Source organism: Aulostomus chinensis, chromosome 10 (genome assembly GCF_037954235.1).
Source record: "Aulostomus chinensis isolate RoL2024-O1b breed Wild chromosome 10, RoL_Achi_v1.0, whole genome shotgun sequence".
NCBI lineage: Eukaryota > Metazoa > Chordata > Actinopteri > Syngnathiformes > Aulostomidae > Aulostomus > Aulostomus chinensis.
Window position 1 is genome coordinate 12,698,583 of NC_141329.1, and position 23,624 is coordinate 12,722,206.

Sequence of the window (23,624 nt, forward strand, 5' to 3'; positions counted from 1 at the left end):
ATTGAACACGAGCTGTCAAGGTGTGAAGGTGTTAGATGCTGTATGGAGCACAGCGAGTCAGAGGCCATCTGAGGGGACGCAACCATAAGGATGATAATGCATTAGAACCTCAGTCCTGCTGCAGCAAGACCACTCCTCTTGTGAGGCTACAGGGCTTCAAAAATGATCTAAGTGCTATTATTTCTGACTGATATTGAGATTGTGATATGATTTGTGATGACAGAGAGAATGCAATGTTTTTCATCATTGTTCTAATTTTTATTCAATGGTGCAAGATATTTGAAATACCACGTTTTTTTTTATTTAAATGCAATTTTGACATGTAATTAACCTTTAACAAATTTTGTACCTTCCTACAATTCGAAAATTACGGTCGGTGGTATTGCTGTTTTGATTAAATTCCAATTTACTGGTCTCTATAATAACCACCACCTGCCACATGTGGGCGCTTGAATAATAACAGCCCGTCACGTTTAAGGATAAAAAATAATATTTTCAACTGCTTCTTGAAGTAATATAACATTTAGAATATAACTTTCTTTCAAAATAATAATTCTGAATGAATATAGGATAAATTTTTGAGGAACATGAGCCAAGAAAACCAGAAAAAACTTGTTTTCTGCTCGAATGAGTTTACCCTTAAGAACAGATCTCAAAGACAACTGCAGGTCCTGTTTAACCTTCAGGCATCCTCCTGTGCTTTTTTGCAGCTGTGAGCTGCACAACCAAGCTGTCTGCAGCTCTCCTTTATTGTTGTGCATGTCCTTGAGTCAGTTTCATGTTTATTCAAATTATCAATGTAGAGGCTTTGCTTCCCACAATACCCAACACAGCTCAAACTGCACAGGATGGAAATATCAAAGCTGTCTGGCGCTGCAGAATAGCAGCATAGATGTTGAATATAAAACCCTTGGTGTCTCTAAGTTTCCACATCGTCACAGACAATTCTGCCAGCTTTGACTTAAACAAGTGCATTTCAAGAAGACAAAAGCAGGATAGCAGGAAACGTGTGTCTTTGCCTCCAGTCAAGTCTACAGTAACATCTCACCTTGAAGAGAGATGTTCTCTGGCTTCAAGCACCCGGCTCTGCCAGTTCAGTTTGAAACCTACAGTGACAACAGCTTTCTGTATGTGATAAAACTAAAAAGCCTTTCACCATCACACAGCATCCTTGGGGGAATAAAACAAGTGAATTACTGGATGCACTCATGCAGAACACACACATCTAATCAAACTGTCACATCTTTACAATCCCCCATGTCTCAGCTCAGGGAAACAGGACACACTTTTGGACCAAATCTGAATCATTTGTAGTCTTTTTGCAAATTTCTAACCCATTAATTCAACCTGTTTAGAAAACAAATCATAGCTATCTAAAACCAAATACACAGCAGTCATCATTCTTTGGCAGCAATGACAGCTTCAGATGTAGATCAATACACATCTGATGAAAGAAGACAGGTCTTCTTACCTTGGGCTGAGCTCGTCTAGGAAAGGCAACTTTTGGGTCAATCTACAGGAGGAAAAGAAAGAGTACTACATTAGTTAACATAGGCAGGATGTGATATAATGGCACGGATTTATTTTGTTTTTTGCAATGGCCACCATATTTACATGATCCATCGATATACAACAGTTGTCATTGATACTGGTGTCCTGAAAATGTCTTTGCAAAGTAACAATGAACACCGTCTTTTTTATCAAACCAACCAGAGGTGATGAAACCTCTCAGCCTTATCAAATATTCTTGTTTATCTTGTGCTACATGTCATTAAAAAACATGTTGAACATCAAGATGTCATCTTGATTTTTTGTCACATGTGCTAATGACGTTGGTAGCAGGTGTGCTCAATAATACAGGAGCCACAATCAACTCCAAATTATAGTGTTCACCAAAAAAGTCAATAGCTGGAGGAAATTAGTGCAGGATGATATGTAAAAAAGGAATATCACGATATTCAGACACCCTTTTTTCATCAGATATATACACAATATTTGCTATGGTGTTGAAAATCATGTCAGTTAATCCAACTGATGCTGGAACTGAACAAAATGGTATGACTTATAAATGAGAAGTGTGATATAAAAAAAAAATCTACTGACACTTTTCAACAGACATCAAACATTTCAGAGTTTCCATAGCTGAATGTCACATTGAGAAAAAGATGATAGCTAGCTAGATAGCTAGATAGCTAGAAAGCTAGATAGATGGATGGATGGCCGAGAGGCAGGGTGCACCCTGGACAGGTTGCCAGTCCATCGCTGAGCCAACAGGAGCAATTAGGTGCTCAGTATCTTGCTGAGGTTATTGCGACATGGTCACTGGGGGAAGTGAGGATCGAACGAGCGACCCTTCGGTTGCTAGATGGCCACGCTACCTCCAAGCCATGCCAGCCCCCTCTTTATTTACTTTATTGTAAAAACTTAAGCATGCTGTATCTCCTCCCATGCATTTAGAGCTTAAGCCGGTGGAAAGCATAGGGAAATGTCAATAATGCAATTATACCTGGAACAAAGTAAAAAATATACCTGAAAAAAGCAACACATTTTCAATGTTTTCTCCATCCCAACTTTACATTTACCACCAAATTTCTATTTTATGAAGTCAAATATTCTCCACATTCCCTCACTAACACCCACCCCCAAGTGCAACAAAGAAGCCATGATTCATTTTGCCTGTGATATGGTGATACATTTTTATTCTTTGGCTTTCAAATTGTGATGTGTTGGATATTAATGTAGCAATACCTTCTTGGAACACTCACTGACAACATGATTATTACTTCCCTTCATAATTTCCTAATTTTGTCACTCTCCCAAATACTAAGTAGGAAAGTTTCTGAGCTTCATTACATTTAGTGTCATGTATATTACTGTTATATTAATCGACTTGACAGGAGGTTACATAAGTCTGCATAGTGATGCGAATGACGCAGATGTGAACACTGGGCCCCCCTCCAGAGAAGAAGTGCTAGAAGCTGTCCAGAAAGCAGCAGAACACATCTATCTGCAAGGCCCTCGAGACAATTGAGAGGGAAGAGGTGCCAGCACTATCAGAGAAAAAGGTACATAGTCAAACTTCCCCAGAAAGGGGGTCTCACTGCCTGCCAGAACTGGAGAAGGATCCAGTTTGTGTCCCTTCCAAGCAAGATCTTTGCCAGAATGAATCTGAACAGCTGTTGACACTAACCTAAGACAGGAATATGCAGGGTTCTAAGCTGGAAGTTCTTGGTTAGACAAAATTGCAACTATGCATCATCCCACAACAGTCTCTGCTGTGGCACAAGACTATGAACATGATTAAGAGCCTTTACAAAGACACCTGCTCCTTTTTCCAATCGTCTTGTGGCTTCTCGTTGGGAAAACAATGGACCAACCAAGGGACATGCACTGCACCCTGATCCAGTAGCTGGAGGACCTGATATCTATCTGATTTTGTCACACACTCACCAGCACATGTGATGGACTGACTCTACAGTGTTACCAGGTCCACAGCTCTGGAGTGGATCATTATCCTCAAGACAAAGACCCCAACAAGTGAATTTGAGCCAGTCTGGTTTAAGTATCAATGTAAATGCTAACCATCGCAAGCTGAAAGTCTTCATCAACACCTTTCTCTGACAGATCCGGTGCATACAGTAATGTGTCAGGAGCAGATCTCAAGACAGGTAGCATCATCACTAACATTATCCTAATGAGAAAGTGAAAGTGGAAAGAGCAAACCCTACACAGGGAGCAGACAAACATCCCACCAACACCTAGAATTGAAACCCCCAGAGAAAGAGAAAAACCAGGATAACCAACAATGACACCCAGAAAAATCACAGAGTCAACATGAAGAACCATCGGTCTGGGATAGTTTGAGACACACAGTGAAGGCAAACACCAGTCCACATCAGCAAATTGTTTTGAATTAGGTTAAGAGAAGTGTGGGCTATTTGTGTCTGAGCCTCCTCGTGTTACAAAGGTCTCATTAGAGCAAAGTTTGAGCTGGTGTAAATGTATGGGTTACTCCGAATAGTTGCAGATAATAATTAAATAATCAGTTTGAAGGAGTCTGATTTCACTGTCAATCTCACAGACAAATCACACTGGTGTGAAATATTACACTGGCATGACAAGTAAAGTTAGTTTAGTGAAAGCTGGCATGACCACCAGCTGGAGGTGGGCTTGAGTGGAGTTTCTGTGAGTTAGCTAAAGTTAACAAGTATGGACCAAGTATTCAGGTGAGTCCAACAGGGAGGCAGTGAATTGCCATTTAGAACTAGTTTTACCTTGCAATTTGGTATTTGTTTGTTTTGTTTCAGCTCTTGTTTCTGGTGTGGAAAAAAAAAAAAGAAGCCATTGTCACCAATGAGTGAATAAGGAAGATGGGCGAACATACACAATTCAACGATCGGGTGACGAAGAGCAGGACTACAGATTTGTAAATTCTTCTTCAGGGACACACAAATGTATGTAAGTGAATTCAATTGATAAATTCTTGGTATAATTCATTCAAAGTGAATGCAAGAAAAGTGCAGAAATTACCAGTCAGTCACTGGTTGTGTTTAAGAAATATCAACCTGTGCTCATGTAAACCACACAAAGGCCATGTATGAAACTCAGAACATAGTGTAGTTTTTATAATAAAAACTTTCTTTTTTGCTCCTGCCTGTTAAAAGGAAGGTTTTTGTTGCTGCCGTTGCAGGATGTGCTTGCTGATGGAGAATTGTTGGGTGTAGATTGATTGAAGGAGTGAGGTACTGGACCTGCTCTACTTGTGAAGGGTCATGGGATAACTGTTGTTGTGATTTGGCGCTAGACAAATAAAACTGACTTGACTTGAAGTTTTGTGTAAGCACCGGTTTCATCAATTGACCAAAAAAAGCAACTTTCTGCTATCACTACAGTGGTGGCAGTGTGTGATGTACTCCCTTTTGTAGTTAATCGCCGTTCCTATTAAATACTGCTAATTACATCTACAACCACTTGCAAATCACCTTTCTGCTCAATCACAGGACCGTTCCACATCAAATCTAATCACTGCTTAAGAGGAGGGGGTCAATAAGGCTGAAGTGATTTACAAATTGCAACGACAAATCACTAATGAATGTGATGTGAGTCTCCTTGTTCAATGGAAACAACTGTTTCTCAGCACGAGACAGAACAACTGACAGAAGAATGTACGATTCTGCTGCTCATTCTCCGTATCAGAGCACTGAAGAGGATGCCCTGATATAAAGCTGAGTAGACATAGTGATAATGTTTAGCATTATCAGACATCCTGCTGTGTGCTAATTAAAAGACACTCATGGTTAAACTAGAAATTGGAATTCATTAACTGAACCAACAGTGGGCTGTCTCTATTTTAAATACTATTACTTTCTCCTTGTTTTCCACAAATCATTTGAAATTACTTGCCATTAACTAAACTTTTACCCATTTTTTAAAAAAACATTTTCTGATTTCTCTCAGCTCTAGTTTGTTACACTTTGTTCCATGGCTTTCTTATCTATTGTTGTCTAATTTATTTCTCCACGAATGTCCCAAACAATACATTGTTTAACCCAAATATTGAAAGGGAATCACCAACCTTTTGGAAATACACTTAATGTCCATTTCCTTCAAAAATCATCAAAGCGTCAACAAGTGGTCAATTCCAGCCAATACAACAAGGGTTACATTTGAATACCATACGACTTTATTTTAACAGATACATGCCCAAAAATATTTTGACTGCCATGGCCTCTTGTCCTGTCATGCTCTCAGATTCCAAAGACTGCAGTTCCTCCTCTGTGTATATTCTAGTTCAGAGATCAGGATCAGGGTCTTTGTTTTTCCAGAAGTAATCGTCATCATCATCTCTTACAAAGTCAGCCATGATTCATAGCAGCACTCACCCTTCTGGTGATCAATAAATTCTTTCTTGACCCGTTACAATGGGACAAGGTCTCTTGTAATCTCCCATAATTTTCAACCGTTTTCTAAACAAGCCTAGTTCAACTAACATAGGCACAACAGTCTTGGAGGTGTATGCCAATGCTAGCATTCATTGTAGCTAGGGCTGGGCGATAAATCAAATTTTAATGGTCATCGCGATATTAGAATGTGCGATTAACACATCGCAAAAGTCATGTGTCCACGATGAGGTCATTTTCACATGCTGCGAAAATAAACCAATCACATGCGACGTTGTTAAATTAGCCGCGTGTTCGGCCCATGACATTAATTGGTGGTGTGGTGTCAGCTCCATATGGCGTGTGTGGTGATAGCCGACATTAGCAAGCTAGTGGAGCCGAGGGCAGGCGCGTTACGTGGATGACGGCTGAAGACGAGGACGCAGAGAAAACTAGCGAGTGCGAGGAAAATGAGGTGGACCTGGTGGCGAAAAAAATAGCTCCTCACTCATTTGGAGCTATTTTGGGTTCAAACGAGACGACGTCGTACAAGCTCAGGTACGGTGTAAAACATGTGGGGCGGTCGTGGCAACTACGAGGGGAAACACGACCAGTCTTCATCAACACCTGAAACACCACCACAAAGAACTGCACAAACAGTTCAAAGACAGCCAAGACGGCAAACAGCCAACAACACAGAGTCCACATGACGTCAAAGGATTGAGCCACCGTCCATTTCTGTGAGTTTAGTGAACGTGACTCTGCAGCCCCTCGTTTGCCCTCCGAGAGGCTCTTCAGCGCGTCAGGGAATGTGGTTACATGTCAGCGCTCCTGCTTGAAACCTAGCAAAGTGGACATGTTGGTGGTCCTGTGTAAGAACTTGAAATAAGAGAAGTGCTAAAGAAGTTTTGGGATGAATAAATCTCCCTTTCTCTTGATTTAGTGGTTCTACATTCCTCACTCCAGTGTTCTCCATCATAGGACTGTAATTGCCACCTGTTTAGCAAGATGATGGCATTGGCAGGTCTCGATCTTTCTAATGGGAGAAATGTTTAATTTGCCAGTTGCCATGTTTAATTTATTTTATTGATGTTTTCTCCCAGATATCTTTTAGTTAGAGTCTTGGAAATTGTTTGAATTTGCCAACAGTCAGGTTAGAGCCTTGTGCAGTTGCAATATGTTAAAAATAAAAGCATATGTTGGATACAAATAACTGTTCAATTTCTTCATTCAACAGGGATAGGCTATTAAATTAAAGGTCTAAGTTAGCTGTAAATATTAAAACAGAAAGATAGGCTTCAATGTACTGTAGCTCATATGTACCATGGACCAAAAATTAATTTCCCAAAAAAATAGAACTTAATTTTTTTTTTTATAAGATTACAAAACTCAGTCTGGAGAAGGATGAGGAAGTGAAATAGCCTACATGTCAGTAGAAATGGTGAGCAATCCAGTATAAGCAGCTTATTTCTTTTTGCACAGTATAACATTCAGAACTGATGAGGTTCACAATGAAGACTACCATAGGCATACAATTAGAATGCATGGAATACAGGTGATACTGTTCAGCAGTTCCAAGTCAAAGGAAATTATGTTTATGCAAAAGGCAAAAATGAAAAAAAAAAAAGAAAGCACACACTAAGGCTTTGAATCTAAAAGAAAAAAAAACACACACACAAGTCCTCAAATTAGTCCCACAAGTCCACGTTGAAGGTTGAACACATGAACATGGGGAAAGAGGAAAAAAAAGAGAGAAGAGAAAAAAAATGCCTGAAGAACACTACATGAGAAGGTGAGAGATGGTGAGAGGGAGTGACTCTTTAAAAAGGAGCTCAGGTGAACTCAGTCTGGTAAATGAGAGGTGGCTAAGGGTAGAAACAGGAACCAATCAGTGATGAGGTATGAGATGAGGTACAGATGAGAAAAGAGTGAACACAATGAAGGAATAAGGTCTTTACTACCATGCTCATCTACATTATCATTGGCACATATGTCTTTACTGATCACTGTGAAGTAAATGTTGATGCCACCATGTTGTAATTGCCACAGAATAAAGACACCATCTGTCTTTAGATGGGTTAACTTCACTTTCACTGTGCTGTTCTGTCTGCCACAAACCTGGTGGCAGACAGGCTTGATTCACGGCACGCTCCTGAAGGCAATGCTAACAAGCCAAAGCAAATATAAACAACAAAGGACAGGAAACAATTCACGGCACGTTGGGAATAACAGTAAAAAATTCACTGAAGAGGTGAATTGGATTAATAATTGTTTGAGAATTGCCCCACAACAAAAGAAACATCTGGCTGCTGGATTTAATTTCAACAACAGAGTCATTTCTCAAACTAAATGGCAGTTTCTTTGTTCTCATTTGTGAACAGTTGCTGATGTGTCTGTGATATATCACTGCAAGCTGAGCACGTTTGGATTTTAGACTGCTGAATAGACAAAAAAAACATCCCTTAAAACAGAGTAGCGATCTGTTCTTCACATGTCAGCATTTGCTAATGTGTTTTTTAACAGGTACCTACACTTTACAGTATTAACAGGATATATCTGTATATTTAAATTCCACAAAACAGCCTAATTAGGTGACGAAAAAAAAACTGCTAAGTAATGGAACAAGTGCATTTAAAGTGAAGAGAAACACTGAAGTAATTCCATTTTTTTTAATTGACTCAATGTAAAGTGATGTTAAGAGACAGATTATGTACCCTTTTTCTGCATATTCTTTTACGGCATGCGGTTTGAACAGCATGAAAGTGTAGCAAGGGAGTTAGTTTGACACACAGCTTTCTCATCTTTTGGTACCAAAGATTAAGTCGGCTATAGTGAAATTACTGAAATTGCATTCATTGCACTCACAAAACTACAAAGACAGGTTGAAAGAAGAGGAAAAAATAGACAATGAGACTGAGTTGAAGATTTGAAAATGGCAGAAGAAAAAACGACAAAAATATACTGAACTGATGATAAAACAAGGCAGAAATTTAGGGTTGGAAGGGAGATGATTGGCTGAGTGAATGCAAGCTTTATTTAACCGTACCAAAGATGATTGAATGGTACTTGCTCTGTTCAGTTGTACAGTTCTCTTCTGCCCGGTTTCCTATGACATGAATACAAGACTCACCTCCAGCCTCCCATGGAAGAATCACCTTGACAAAGTAACAATTTATCCAAATGGCTCAAAGAATGGTACTGTTTGTCCATGTACTCCCAGAAAATTCACAGAAGCATGTGATCTAGTTCCCCTATCAGCACGAATGCTGTAGTGGGGAACAGGAGCTCTGTATCAGCTACTGTTGCTCAGCCGTACAAATGGTGAATAGTGAAAATCACTCAACCCCTGTGAAAAGAGTCATGTCATTGTCACAATTCTCACAATTCTGATTCATTTCATGGGAATATTTTGACAAGTCTAGAAAAAGGCGCACAAGTACATATTAATGTGAGGAGATGGCTAACTGGACGTAGCCATTTTTGCCAATAAAGCATGCGCAGTATGGCTATGAAAACTGCGCCACATACATTAACGCCATCTAGTGTGAAATACAGAGATTTACCTGGGCACAATGAGCTTAATGAGCTCTGTGTGAGGTAATTTGACAAGGGCTATAATGGAAGGGATGTTCATTTAGATGAAAATGTGATCCACTCGAGCTTTAATTAGCAGGACGAAATTTATCTGTGCCTTCCAGAACTGATCCGCATCACAGCTGAGAAAGCCGTCATGTCTACAGGTGTATTGATCCTGAGACAGGAATCCTGATAGAATTTGAAGCAAAACCTGGACATGAAGGAACTGTTGGGTCCATGTCCATCCTTTTACCAAGATTTTGAGGACATGGAAACACATCATAAGCTGCATCATATATGAATCTTTCCGCATCCATTTTTTCCCTAAAGCTATATGTTTCCTCTTTTCTACAACTTCCAAACTCAGCCATGGGCCCTAGTACGCCTGAGTGACTGCTCTTGCAAATCTAGCTGTTTTTCCCTCTGAATTTCCGGTACAACAGTTTCTTTTTGCCTTAGAATATCCCAGAGTACTGCCTGAACCTGTAAAACAACTTCCCTTGGGTTCAGCTTCTTCCCTGCCGAGACTGTTGGTTCTGTATTAAACACTGCCATACACCTAAAGTCTCATGATCGCCTCCAAACTTGCTTTAAACCAGCAACTTCCGAAAGGTATTTCATAGACATGGTCCTTTCATAAAGTAGGCTGTCCATGCAGTACAAAGCAGTAGTGTGTGAATACAACATTATCTGTTCACCAACAAAATTATTAGGGCCTGAGCCTGAAGATACTTCAGGCGAAGACCCCATTATGTTTTTGTATCTATTACTGTATTAAGAGAGCAGACCCAAAGTGGTTTGGGGGGGGGGGGGGTTGTTGTTGTTTGTTGTTTTGTTTTGTTTTCTTAAATTTCGGCACAATACATGATGGGAATAGAACTGAGACCATTTGATTCATTTATTTGAAAACAAGGTAGAAGAAATCAGGCAAATCTGGCCAACCACTTCCAGTGTGGTACTAAGACCATGATTGGAAACTCTGTCAGCGGAAATTGCTAGAGCACCACAACTGTCAAGACAAGGTCATTGATGCTCTATAACAAAGAAGGGTTGCCACATTATTGGAGCATATTGCTGCACTGTGACCATAAGTCAATCTATTGAACTTAACGTCAACTTAAGATTGTGCACCCTACAGAAACCAACATACTTCTTTTTAAGAGGACTACCAGGTATCTGTTGTCCTGTGGCTAGCATTACTGAGAACTGTGTACCAAAAGTTATGAGCAGGCGAGCTGGGTTTGAATCCCAGCTCACTTAATGCCATGTATGACTTGCACAAATCAGGAAGGGGCTGTGACTGTAGATTTTGACAGGTTACTCACCCTGATACTTAGCAGCACCAAAGAGGTATTTGCAATGTCTCAGCTGAATTAAAAGAGGAAGTTTAAGTCCATTTGAGCGGAACCGTACACAGGTTCTCTGAGACCTTTCTAGCTGGTGACTGACCTCACTGAGGACATATTTTTATGGTAAGCAATGTGATCACTCATGAAATTATTCGGAACACTACAGAACAAAACATTTTCTTAATCGGTGGTGCGAATGTCTGAGGGTTCTGTCATCAAACACCCCTGCAAGAGGTAATGATTTAAGTCACCGCCAACCCAAAGAAAACAAAGTCTGTCACCTTTAGTGCACACACACTCCTTAACTCTCACATTCACCCTCTGCTGTCCCTAAAAAATCAATAAATGCAAATGCACTCCAAAAAAACAACTACATCTCATTAGAGAAGAGATAACATACTACTGATAAAATGTCAGTCAGTGCAACAGTCACCTGACAACCCACACACAAGCATTTCAGAAGCACTACAGAAATAGCCACCGTTCAGTCTTTGACCCATTTGCTTCACGTTGCTTAAAAAGGCCCGTATTGTTCATGAGTCCTGTTTCTTTCTCTATTTCATTCTCATTCTGTTGTCTTACAGCAGAAACACATGTAACTGAGAAGAATTTTAGAGTGGCATGCAGCTGAATTGACAGAATAGATGAAGAAGAAACATGTCTTCTGTATTTTTCAGCTCACATTACCAGTGGCTTTATATCTCGGTGACACTGCCTTTACACACTGCTGTGGTTTTAGACTAATTCTGATGCTCTTTCATGTAATGGCTTGTCGTCTCTAAAAAGGAAAAAACACATACACAGAGTCAGTTCTGTCAATTACTGTTGTCATGTTGCTCATTACCACATTACAATTCATCACAAAAAAAAAACATTATTTTGTGCATATCTGTATTGTAGTTTGTTGTGTCTCTTGGTGTGTGGTATGTGATCCTGTCTGCAATTAAATTGCAAATTTGACAGAGAAAATAAATAATAAACGGGACAAAGAAATAAACTGAACCTGAACCAGAACAAATCAGTCCCCTTCTTGGGACTATGTCTATGCATGATTTTTATCTATTTTTATATATATATATATATATATATATATATATATATATATATATATACATATAAATATATATATATATATATATATGTCACAAATATACTCTATATTATCAGATATAATCTTATTCCATTTATAATAAAGTGATGTTCATTTGTGAAAACACATTGACATTTTAAATATCATTGATTCAGATTCAGATTCAGAAAACTTTATTTATCCCCGAGGGGAGCAATTAAGGGAGCAGAGAGTGGTAAAGTTAGTAACACAAAAACAACACAACAACATGCATACGGTAAGGAAGTGCAAGAAAGTCTTTGCCTCCCAGGGTTCGCAGCTGTTGCTTTGCAAAGTGCATGATAGAAGTAGTCGTGCAGTAGAGGTAGTAGTGCAGAAGAAGTAGTAGCGCACAATATATAAGTAGCATAATTACATTCATGATATCTCCTCCTAAATTTTATTCAGGAATTCAGAGCATATGTGAACCAGTAAAGTTTGATTAACTGATTTTCCTCTTCAAGCACTGGATGAATGTGTAAGCTGAAAAATTAAGTCACATTAACTTTGTCACGCATGAGTAAGTGAGTGAGTGAGTCTTAAAGGCATTCTTGTAATGCTTCCTTTTCGATTGCTGGCAGCTAGTTTGGGAACATGCAAGTGAAGTAGTCGGGGGACGTCAACAGCGTTTCTTAGTGTTGGACACAGAGTGCGAGTCAATGGTTGCCTGAGGTCCACTCCAAACCTCGCACGAATCGGTATCAAAGATTCTCCCCATGTTGCAGCCCATATGGACTTACTTCTATGTCTTTATTTCTAATTTGGACCATCACCATTAACATTGTACTGGTGACTACCAATTTGAATGCAAATATGTAATTGAATGGTGAAGGTATTGGAAAAATTAATGTCAATGGGGGGGGGGGGGGGGGCTAGCAATACCTCTGATGTCAGACGTGCGGTCTCATGGGTCTTGTCCTCTGTACTGAATTTACAGCCTGCATAACAGAAGTGCCACTATACCCATCCATCCATCCATCCATTTTCTTCCACTTATTCCTGTTAAGGGTCACGGGGGGGCTGGAGCCTATCACAGAGGCTTTCGGGCGAGAGGCGGGGTTCACCCTGGACAGGTCACCAGTCCATCACAGGGCCAACACACAGAGACAGACAACCATTCACACTCACAGTCACACCTACAGTCAATTTAGAGTTTCAATCAGCCTCGTCCCCTCTTGATGTCTTTGGACAGTGGGAGGAACCTGGAGTACCAGAGAGAACCCACACAGGAACAGGGAGAACATGCAGACTCCACACAGAAAGATTCTGTGATGGAGCCGGGGCTCGAACCTGGAACCTTCTTGCTGTGAGGCGACAGTGCTGACCACTGCACCACCGTGCCGCCACCACCATCATTTTCATTAATCAATAGCTAAACGTGAGTTAAACTGAATGAAGAAACATGTAATGGAGTAGTGAACGCAGCTACAATCTAAAAATCTGCTTTAAAAAATATTATGAATGAATGTGTTGAAAATTTTGAAACCAATGTAACTCATTCATTTCACAAAACCACAACAAATTCTCATTTGATAGCACCGACAGAGATTTACACACTGAATAAAATAGTTTTTGTTTACTTGGTAATTTGTAGGTCTCTAGACATTAAAAAGACTTTCTTTTTCGCTTCTTATTGACACAATGATTCCAGTAAAAACGCAAAACTCGAACCTTGGTTTTAGGAGGAATATTTGAACGTCGGTTGTTTAACAGCCTTGATCCACTCGGCAGGCAACGAGATATTTCATTGCAAGGAAAATAAACAGAAGGAATACGCGAAAACAAAAAAAAGACACAAATTTTCTCCACACTTGGTTGAAGGGTATAGAATGTGTCCAGGAAGAAGATTTTATATTTTGTGGCAGACCCATTTAAGAAAAAAAAGTAAGGAAAGTAACAGTAAGGTTAAAAAAAAAAGTCTTTTTTTTTTGTTGTTACATGAAGTTGGGCTTGTTTGCGGTTTGTCTGGGCTGAGGAGTTCATACGTATTATTGCTTCATCCAAAACATGACACATGCACATCAGATCTAGGCTCCACCTGCAGCCTCATTTCAATACCTGTCCCAAGGCTTCGTCATCCATGCTGACCTACTTCATACACCCAGCCCTACACACACAAATGACCTCAGTCTCATCAGTCCCTGTGCTCCAAAGTAAAATGATATGTGAGGGGAGACAGATATTTTCCTCAACCTTGACAATTTTAACATTTCTATGCAGGTGGACATTAACGTCACTGAAAAAACTATCAATTGAAGGTAGAGATAAATCTCCCACTAATTTCAACTCCCAAACCTGTTCCATCCGGGAGTTCAAACTAAGGAACAGGGCGCACTGATTTGCCAGTCTTGTTACAAGATTGCTTGATACTAAGCAAAATAAACTCACTTCAAACTCAATTCAATTCAATTCAAAAACATGTCATCGTGGACGTTTTTCGAAACAACTTGACATATCAAGACTTCAGGACACATGGATTACTTCAAACAAGCAGTAATGAGGCATTTTATGGTTTTATTGTGTATATTTCACGTATTTATTTATTTTTTTTGCACATTTGAAAAGTGGTCACCCAAACGTCCATCAGCAAGTGGGTGAGTGTCAGTTGATTTTTGGGTGAAACTATCCCCTCACTATTAAACACATCAAAACTTCCACCTCATGTGAAACCCGGTCAACATTTAAAAAAAAAAAAAAAAAAAACCTCTTTCTAAACAGAAATCGTGCCTGACATTCCTAACACGTAATGTTGAGGATCAACACCATTTGAAACTGTACACACACACATATTGCATCCTTCCATCCATATAAATAATTTCTTCCCATCTTTCTGTGACTGAGACTTTTCGTGTTATATTAGGGCATTTGCAGTTTTGAAAAAAACAAAAAAACAAAAAAAAAACCACCCTTTTTTAATATGTTGCAACAGCAAAAGAGTCCATACAGACAATAACTGTACCCAAAATTATTTCTGGAGGAAAGTGTGACACAGGAGTCACAGAACAGGAAATGTGTTGTTTAGCCCCAAAGAAATATTCATGTTCCTTAAAACACACAGATGAAGGCATTTTATGTACATCTTCCACAGACACTTTCAATCCATCTTAAATTGGAATGTATAGTTGTGCAGCAATGACAATGATGGGCACATCATGCCACACTGGCATAGAACGGCACATGGACTCAAATAAGACCCAAATATGTAAAAGGTGAGGCTCTAAATATATCACCCGCAAAATAATGAGAAGCATGACCAGCCCTGGTTTGTATGTAATTGCAGGTAAACAATTACGTGACATGAACAGCCAGTGAAGATGAGTGTGTGCAAACTTGTAATCAGAAAAGAGGTGAACGTACCATTTTGGAGTCTAACTCATGATGCGGCTGCGCTAAGACTTTATCCACACTGGCAGCATCTGCAAAAGTGACGAAGCCAAAGCCCCTGTTGAAAAATGACATCATCAAATGGTCATTTGCTGCCCTTCTGCCTATAGCTCTGATCCACAGTTATATTGATACCAGGCTTCATTTATCATTTATCCTGGCCAGTTTGCTTTAATTCATATCTCAAATCACTGACACAGCAGTGTAAATTATATACATGGCAGTGCAGAGCGCTGATTTTAAATTACATTCAACTTATTTTAAGCAGAGCGACCTCTATGAATAGATTGTAAAATCATAAATGAAGAGAACAGCACGAGCTCTCAGGCCGATGTCACACTGAATTATAAACCCATCCTCTTTAATTGATATTAACGTATCTCAAAGCAATGCAGCCTCTTTTCTGTGTCAATTGTTGGAAGTATGAGGGATTTTGTTTACCTGGAGCGTTTTGTCGTGGGGTCTCTCATCACCATACATTCTCGGATTTCCCCAAATTTATTAAAATAATCCCTAAGGCTGTCTGTGGAAGATCAAACACAGAAAGAGTTACAGTTATCCCTACATCCCTTCAGTACATATAAGCATGAGTCAAAGCATGCTGAATGTCAAAGGAGTACACGCAGGGGTCGAATGGAGGACTTGAGATCATAATAACCTTGCGCAGCGCGCGCGTGCACACACACACACAGAGCTCGCGTCGCCCGGTCTTACCTGGTGAAGTTTGCCAGCTGAGGCCACCGATAAACATTTTCCTGCCGAGGAAAACACAAGTCAATACAGTCATTTTGATATTATGCTTGATATCTGGTTGTGTGGAGAGAAGTTCCGGGCTGGGGATAAAATGAGGCGACAGGGGAGCCGAGTCCGGGGCTGAGCGAGCAGCAGCGCCAGCGGCAGCTCCCTCTCTCCGCTGTGGACCAAGCTTCATACCAACTTCGAAACGAACTATATAGTTGCTCAAATCTGCTAAATTCTTGGCAGGTAGTCTTGCTCGGACTGTGAACTCATAATAGTAACAACATTATCTTCAATTCGGCATATACGTATTAAGTCGCCCTGTTTTTATTCCGTGGAGAAGATAAACTTTTTACATTGAGTCAACAGTCAGAATATTGCACGAAGGAGCAACACGCCCCATTGTAGTATTTTATTTTAAAAAATGCGACCAAGCAAAGTAAACAAAGCGCCGAATTAACCTGAGCAACCGCCACATCTGTTAAAGGTAATCGCTACTCATCTTACTAAAGTGACATTTTGCCAGTAACGACGCCAGTCTCGACCACCCAGTTTTTCTCTATGAAGTTTGGTGTGTGTGTGTTGGTACGCGCGGTAACAGCGCATATCAGGACCAGCCAGGCGTGTACACATTAAAAGGGGGCAGGCCCGTATGATAACACAACCAAACAAAGGTGTAGTTGGCCGGACCCGGAAGGCAGTCAAAGTGACAGCGCGGAGAGAGGCAGCAAAATGTGCAATTTTGAAAACAACTATTGATGTGTGACAAACGCGGTGTTGGTATTGACTGGCTGTAACCTTACCCCGGGTCGTGTTGCGGTTCAGTCGGACTTCCAGACGTGACTTGGCTCCCGTCTCCTTCCATATCTGACCTAGCTACAGGCAGTAACTAACGGACACACTGAGACCGGTAGGTCGATAGACCGACTGGAGGTGGGGAGCCGGGAATGCAGAGAGCGCGCCGTCACACGTGGGATCAGATTGGTCTGTGGTCCCTCCTCCTCCGTCACCGACTAATTACACTTACGTCACTTTTCTATAACCCGCCCACATTAACCGGTAATAGTGCTGTGCTTTTCTCTCATGTGGCATTTTCAGTGGAAATATCATGTAGCATCACGGAGTGGACACCTCCTGACACAAAAATACTAACAGAACCTAAATCAGAGGGTTTCTTCGCATGACCAGAGTGTGTAAGATTACTAGTAAACTATTGGATATGACTCTTTTTGTTTGTTCATATTAAGTGCAGCTGCTTTCAAAATTCCAGCTCATTCTTCACTCTCAATTTCAGCCGCTGTCAGTGTTCCTTCAAGTGTTGGTCATGCATCATCTTTTGTTACATACTTCTTTTGTTTCAGATGAATCTTTTCCAAATTTAACAAAATTGAATTTTGCCGCTGGACATTACGGCCATTGTCAGAATATGTTGAGCCACACAGTTGAAAAGCACATCCTCTGCTCTGAAGTGCCACTTCATCCAAAAGTGTATTCTATGCATATTTTTTATGATTGAAAGTACTTAAAAGTGTGCTTGGGTATTCAAATAGTTGCCTTGCGATCATGATAGTGTTTTCACTGCTGTGCACCTTCTTTGAGACTCCAAAATCCCTGATTGCCACAAAGTATTACAGCAAAACTGTAAAAAAAAATAAAAATTTCAAAAACGTGTTTATAAAAACTCAAATGTATTATCTGATGTAAAAGTATTCTTATTCAGATGCACCACAAACAGTTTGAATTGAGCAAAAAAACTCAAAACCTCTACATTTCCAAACTTCCCGATTCAGTCCTTGTTCGTGGTAGTGCGAGGGGTGACCAGCTGAAGCATTCAGTTCAACCTCTTCTCTTGCATATGTCCTCTCAGAGCTTGAGGGGTAACAGGGATTTTTTTAGTAGCTCAAATCAAAGTGTTTGTGGATTAATGATCATAATGCTGAAATTATACCTGAGGATGATTTTGAGATTTTGGAGACAGATGGGGGTTTTTTTGTTTGTTTGTTTGTTTTTTTGTTTGTTTGTTTTTTTTTGGGGGGGGGGTGGAGGGTGTTAAAAGACAGGTTTGCTATCATCATGGTCATGGGGTCAGAATGCAAAAGTCACTGAACTTTATTGTCTCCACACAGGATTATTTTTCCAAATTTAGAAATTGAATTTTAAAGGGAGCAAACGCTTAGGTTGGTAATCCAGAAGGGGAAAAAAGGACAATTTAAAACTGGTCAAATTGGTCACCTGTCTTGATATTCACATTTAAACATGAGCACGTAATGAAGCTAAAAGGAAACAAGTGCTTACCAGCACTGCTTACCTGTGTGTTAATCATGAAAGAATTTGTCAAAAGATGTGCAGGGTTTAACCGGGAAAGAGCAGGTTAACTGCCTCGGGTAAATGAGTGACAGGAACCGCTCAGTGCTGTGGACAGGGGAGCAAAGGAAGTGATGTATGTGAAGCAAAAGAAAGGAAATGAACAAAGTGAAAAAAAAGTGTCAAAATAAAAGAATATAAGAATCTTCATTACAAATGTTTTAGGACAGTTGTAATAAATCATTGTTGTTGTTAACCATCAGTCACAGGAGCCCTTCAACCAACTGTGATTCACAGATTGAAGAGTTATCTTCTTAATCCAGTGACAGCTAATTATTTATTGTGTTGTTGCATTTTTTATAACTCTGTATGCTTCGAGGTCAACAGTGACCCCTCATCTTGATTCCAGAAGTGAAGATCGCGTCGATATTTTTCATAGAGGAGTTGATTACCAGCCAAATGTTGGAACCATCTGAAATGCTGGTATCTGCTCCTGCAGAAGCCTCAAGTTCATATGATATCAATTGCGTTCTGAGAAAAATGGGTTACATCTTCAATCTCACAGAGAATTACAACACTACACACACTCCTAAAGTGACATCTCTTGACTTCAGAAACCTGGCTGCAGGAACAAGATGTTCCTTTCTGAAGAACATTTAACACATAGATATTTTATGTTCACATATATCATTAATAAGTTAACTAGCAACATATATTATATATGTACAGCAATATATTATATATCATTTGCAATGGCTCATGGGTTGAGTAGTTCCTTCATGCTCAAGATAATTATGTTCACATTCTCGTACCTTTTCAGTTTCACCCAATCAAATGTTTTATGTCACACTTCATCTGCTCGCTGGTGGTCTTGGTTTCTGATGTAGACTCGTCATACAAAAAATTAACTGAAACATCAACAGAGGAACTGAGTAGGAAATGAATTCCTGGCATCTGAGGGTGAGCGGTCACTTGTGAGTTTTATGTATAGGGTGTTGTGGAATATCAATTGGCTGATTCCAGAATTGTTGTACCTGTGGAAGGATCACAAATGCTGGGGTAAACAATTCTTACCTCAGCATAATTCAGATTTGGGTAAACTTTTTCAATGTTTGGGGTTTGATATGATCTCAGCCTTTGTGTGGATTCCTACGGGGCTCAGACAGTTGGAGATGGATGCTGAAGGCCTCCGTATCAAGTTTCAGTGAGCTGCACTAAAGGGGGACAAAATGTCCCTTTTTGAGTGTGAATTTGTGGGGATTATAATCAGAGTAATCCGTTACTCACCCAGTCACAGTCTCCTGCAGTTTGCAATATATCCATGATGCAAGTTAGATTCCCTGTGATGTTGATTTTTTTTCCCACCTAGATTGCTGCTGCAAGTACTGTAGAAGAATAAAATACATAGTAATTCAGGCCAGACTGCCTTTTCAGCTGCCATACATTGTTCTACACACTAAATATCAAACACCACCCTCTGGTTGGACATGCGGGGTCCCTCATTGCAGACTATAATAGGTTTAGATTCATTCATCAATAAAACTTTTAAAGACCAGCAGATAAGGATTGGACTAGGAGAGAGGGAAGTAATGTGTCAGTTTCACTATGGACACTTGTTTCTTTGTTACTCACACCATGGGTGCTTTAGAAATGTTTTATCAGTCAGTAATATTTTTGTTTGAATATATTGTCTTTCATAGCTGCGGTGTGGTTTGAAGCTCGAGGAATATTTCCCACGATAGGGTTAAAGCGATAGTAAATAGAATATGATATAAATGAACATAAGTTTGTGTCTGTAGCGACAGTTTTTTTTGTCACTTGTTGTGAGATGCTAATCACAGGATGCAGACTTGAAAAAGGGAAAAAAAAAAAACACAATCTGGTTCCCGAAGCAATTTTGATGAATTTAGATGATGATGCACTGGCATTCTGAAAGATCAACAACGGAAAGATACTGGTCCTCTTCTAGGCCACAACCTAGCAACACAACTGATGGTAAAGCAATCAAGCTACACTGTCAACACATCAAACTTCTTAAAGCGACAGCAATCCCAGTCCATTCAATCAATCAGAAAAAAAATGTTTACATGATAAAAACATTTCTAACGGATTTGTAATTGCTATACAGAAATAGTTAAGACCTCAGTAATAAATCAGCATCATACGCAACTTAATCTAAATGCCTCTTGATTGATGGCATATTACAGAAAACATTTTAAGTTATAATTTGTTGAATCCATAAGGTGATTATGAAGTTAACCCCTCTTGGTGGAGTACTACCTTCTCAGTGCTTCAGATTTATGCACACTTCGTGTTCTTATGGCTGATCATTTTTTCTAAATTCAGTAATACCAGTCTTCAAATCTCTATTTCTCTTTCCCACAAACAACTTGCAACAGGTTAAACCTTCAATTTCTGTGTCTTCAAACTTCTACTTAATGCCGGTAGCACAATGAATCAAATTGTTCGCCAAAAAAACCAAGAGTTTTATCTTTCAAATGAGTCCAAACGTCTGCATTGACTCCAAATCGATCAAGCACAGCTTACAATTTATTGTGCCCTGCCTCCCTGGCTTCTGCAAACAAATTTGACCCATGTTTTAGAAAATACTTCAGGGTGGGCAAAACAAATAGAGCCCCACTCTGTGCTGCTAACAGAATGTGTCATGCATGTCTCCAGAGTGTTTCAAGAACCCTCTCATGAGATGTGGAACCAGCACTTCAAGCGGAGTCTGCATGATGCGTCGCAGTTGCAGTTGCTGTGATGGGGCTTTTGAAGCACTAAATCAATGTTCCCCGTTCTGAAAATATTTCTGGCTATGTAACTGTTTCTAAAGCAACAATATGAGATCATTTTACATATTTGTACACAGCAAATGATAAACACTAGCTGTACTGATGCAGGCAATTACTGTTTTTGGACAAAAAAATTATATGAGGAATTTTGGGACAGCTTCATGAAACAGAACCCCCCCCCCCCCCCCCCCGGCCCCCGCCGCTCTCTTCTGTTTTGTCAAAACAGAGAGAAAGCAATGATCTGACATCGCACTGCTAAACATTTATAAAGCACGTGTGGCTCACACAGTTCATACAGAGGGTTACATCATCCTACTGAGTCTTACAGAATATTAGTGTCCTTTCTCTCAATCAAGTTACTAGAGTTAACACATCAATCAGTCTGCTATTCTTTCTTCAAAATTCTCCTTCTCTGCTTCGTTTCACTTAGGACAACACAGTAACACTTTTATGCCTCTGTGTCTGCAAAAGCTATCGAAGGCTTTACGGTTTTTAGGCTGTCCTTACATACATCTGCACCAACACCTTTAAAGCAAAACCTGGGGAACTCTTTGGGGGAATTGCTTCAACTTGGGTGCTGAAAAGATTTTGGTTGCAAAGGTCAAAGCTTAAGGTCCCAGTCACCTTATTTAAAAGGGATATCTTGGGCGTGTCTTAAAAGAATTTCCCCCAAGTCACCACAAACATCCACTTGAATTCAAGAATGACCTGAAAAATCATGGAGATCAAAGGTCAAGGTCAGGACCGTGTCTGCACACACCTTGTAGAGGCATACACCTCTGATGAGGTATTTCTAGTTTTGAAATTAGATTTGTGGACAACATTTGGGTAAAGTTCAGTCCATGGATGACTAAAGAGAGCAGGATACAGTGTATGAGGCCTGGCCTCAATTCTTTCCTATGGAAAGTTGCTCAGTGATGCATGAAGCACGAAATGCTCGGCTTCTGGGTATGAAGGAAACACAGGTGTGCATGAGAGGGTTCTGCTGGACGAGCATTTCACTTTTGGTTAAACCCCTCTGTAATTTGAATGGGGGGAAAAAATGATTTATTCTTGTAGCGCTTTCCAAACGTTATAGGACCAAACAAATAAAATAACGGTAATTTCAAAAAGAAATGATTATGCTTCAAAAATGTATCCTTTTTTTTTTACAGCTATGTCTGTAATCTATGGGATAAGGGTTTTTTTGGACCGCATTGCATCATATGTGAAACACTTTATTTGTATTTACGTGTCGTGGCCACCATGTAATACTTGCTCCAGCAGTTTCTGCCGTCTGATCATAAGGCTACATTATAAACTGAACATGTTGACTTTGTAGAAATTATTCATCCACAACAGTAAATGCCTCTTAATGATACTGTCCTCTGTGTGAAAATATTGCATCCTATACATTTTAGAGGGCCTGGATTGCTTTCCTTTCAATTCTGTTTTCCCCCTCTTCCTGGAACCTCCAGCATCCTCTTGATTTACTCTTCCGGTCATCTCTCATTCATTAACATATAAGTGTTGAGGTTGCAGCAAACAAAATTAAAACCAATGTAAAAATCAAAAATAAGTACATCTTATTTCTATGATTTAAATATATTTCAGAACAGGTTAACTGGACAAAAAAGCCTATATAAGCCAGTATTCAAATAAAAGGCAAGAGTTCTTTCTGCGGCTAAAATAAAATATTAGAGAGATTGTACACCGTATAATTCCTTCCATTTTCTGTAAAATGAGTGTTTAAGTAAAGACTTCATAAGGCACAGGCATGTGCAGTCTTTCACTGTATTGGAGAATGAGTGTATGTGGTGTAATGTTGCTGCAGTGCTCACCATATGTTTGTCTGCAGCAGTGTAGTAACATCTGGGGAGGCGTGGGGGGGGGGTGTGAAAGTGAGAGCTCAATTAAAGCTATCTGTTCCCTGCCTCTTGTCATACGACAGTAATTGCTGTTTATTTCCTCTCTGAGAGATAGTGACCTTTAGCCACTCTATACATGCCTCATCAGTCTCTCCATTCACTTTCTCTCTGCCTTAAAGGGACAATTCATTTGGTCATATATCGCCAATTTTTGCTGGATTGTGGTTGCAGCTCATCATCCACTGACTGAGGCTTTACACATCAATATGATATATTAGTGTCATTTATTACTCAGATACAAAAACACGTGACATCTAAGTTCCAGGTGAGGTACAGATTTATGTGTCACAGGTTACAAATGTTGTTCAAGGGTTATTTAGAATTTATTTGTGTGGGTTAGTTATCCATAGGAAGGCTGACACCTTCAGTGGAGTCAGCGGAGCTTCCATGAAGAGATCCCAGCAGCTCTGTAGCTCAGCATTGCACAGCTGTGGATGGAGTTCTGCAGAAAAATGTATTTATCCACTTACAAATGTCAGTATTACCTCACATCAAGTGGGGTTGCCGGTTGCTAGTCCATCATAGGGCTTATATGACATTGCATTCACCTCCACATCCATTGACAATTATTAGCCTCCAATTAA

General features: G+C 39.8%; 1 protein-coding gene across 4 annotated transcripts in view; it reads right to left on the minus strand.

The window, feature by feature from the left end:
* The window catches only part of LOC147254444 (RNA-binding protein Musashi homolog 2-like), a 208,296-nt gene extending 191,286 nt beyond the window's left edge, over positions 1-17,010 (minus strand). For 3 of the 4 annotated variants that reach the window (XM_086216101.1, XM_086216099.1, XM_086216098.1), the window contains exons 1-5: positions 16,838-17,010; positions 16,011-16,051; positions 15,738-15,819; positions 15,270-15,354; positions 1,472-1,513 (exon numbers count right to left, since the gene is read on the minus strand). In XM_086216101.1, the coding sequence (XP_086072227.1) occupies positions 1,472-1,513; positions 15,270-15,354; positions 15,738-15,819; positions 16,011-16,051; positions 16,838-16,899 (312 nt within the window). In that variant the 5' untranslated portion in view covers positions 16,900-17,010. Of the gene's footprint in view, positions 1-1,471; positions 1,514-15,269; positions 15,355-15,737; positions 15,820-16,010; positions 16,052-16,541; positions 16,601-16,837 lie in introns of those variants that run through there. The other variant, XM_086216100.1, reaches the window with a different exon arrangement.
* Positions 17,011-23,624: the final 6,614 nt, after the last annotated feature.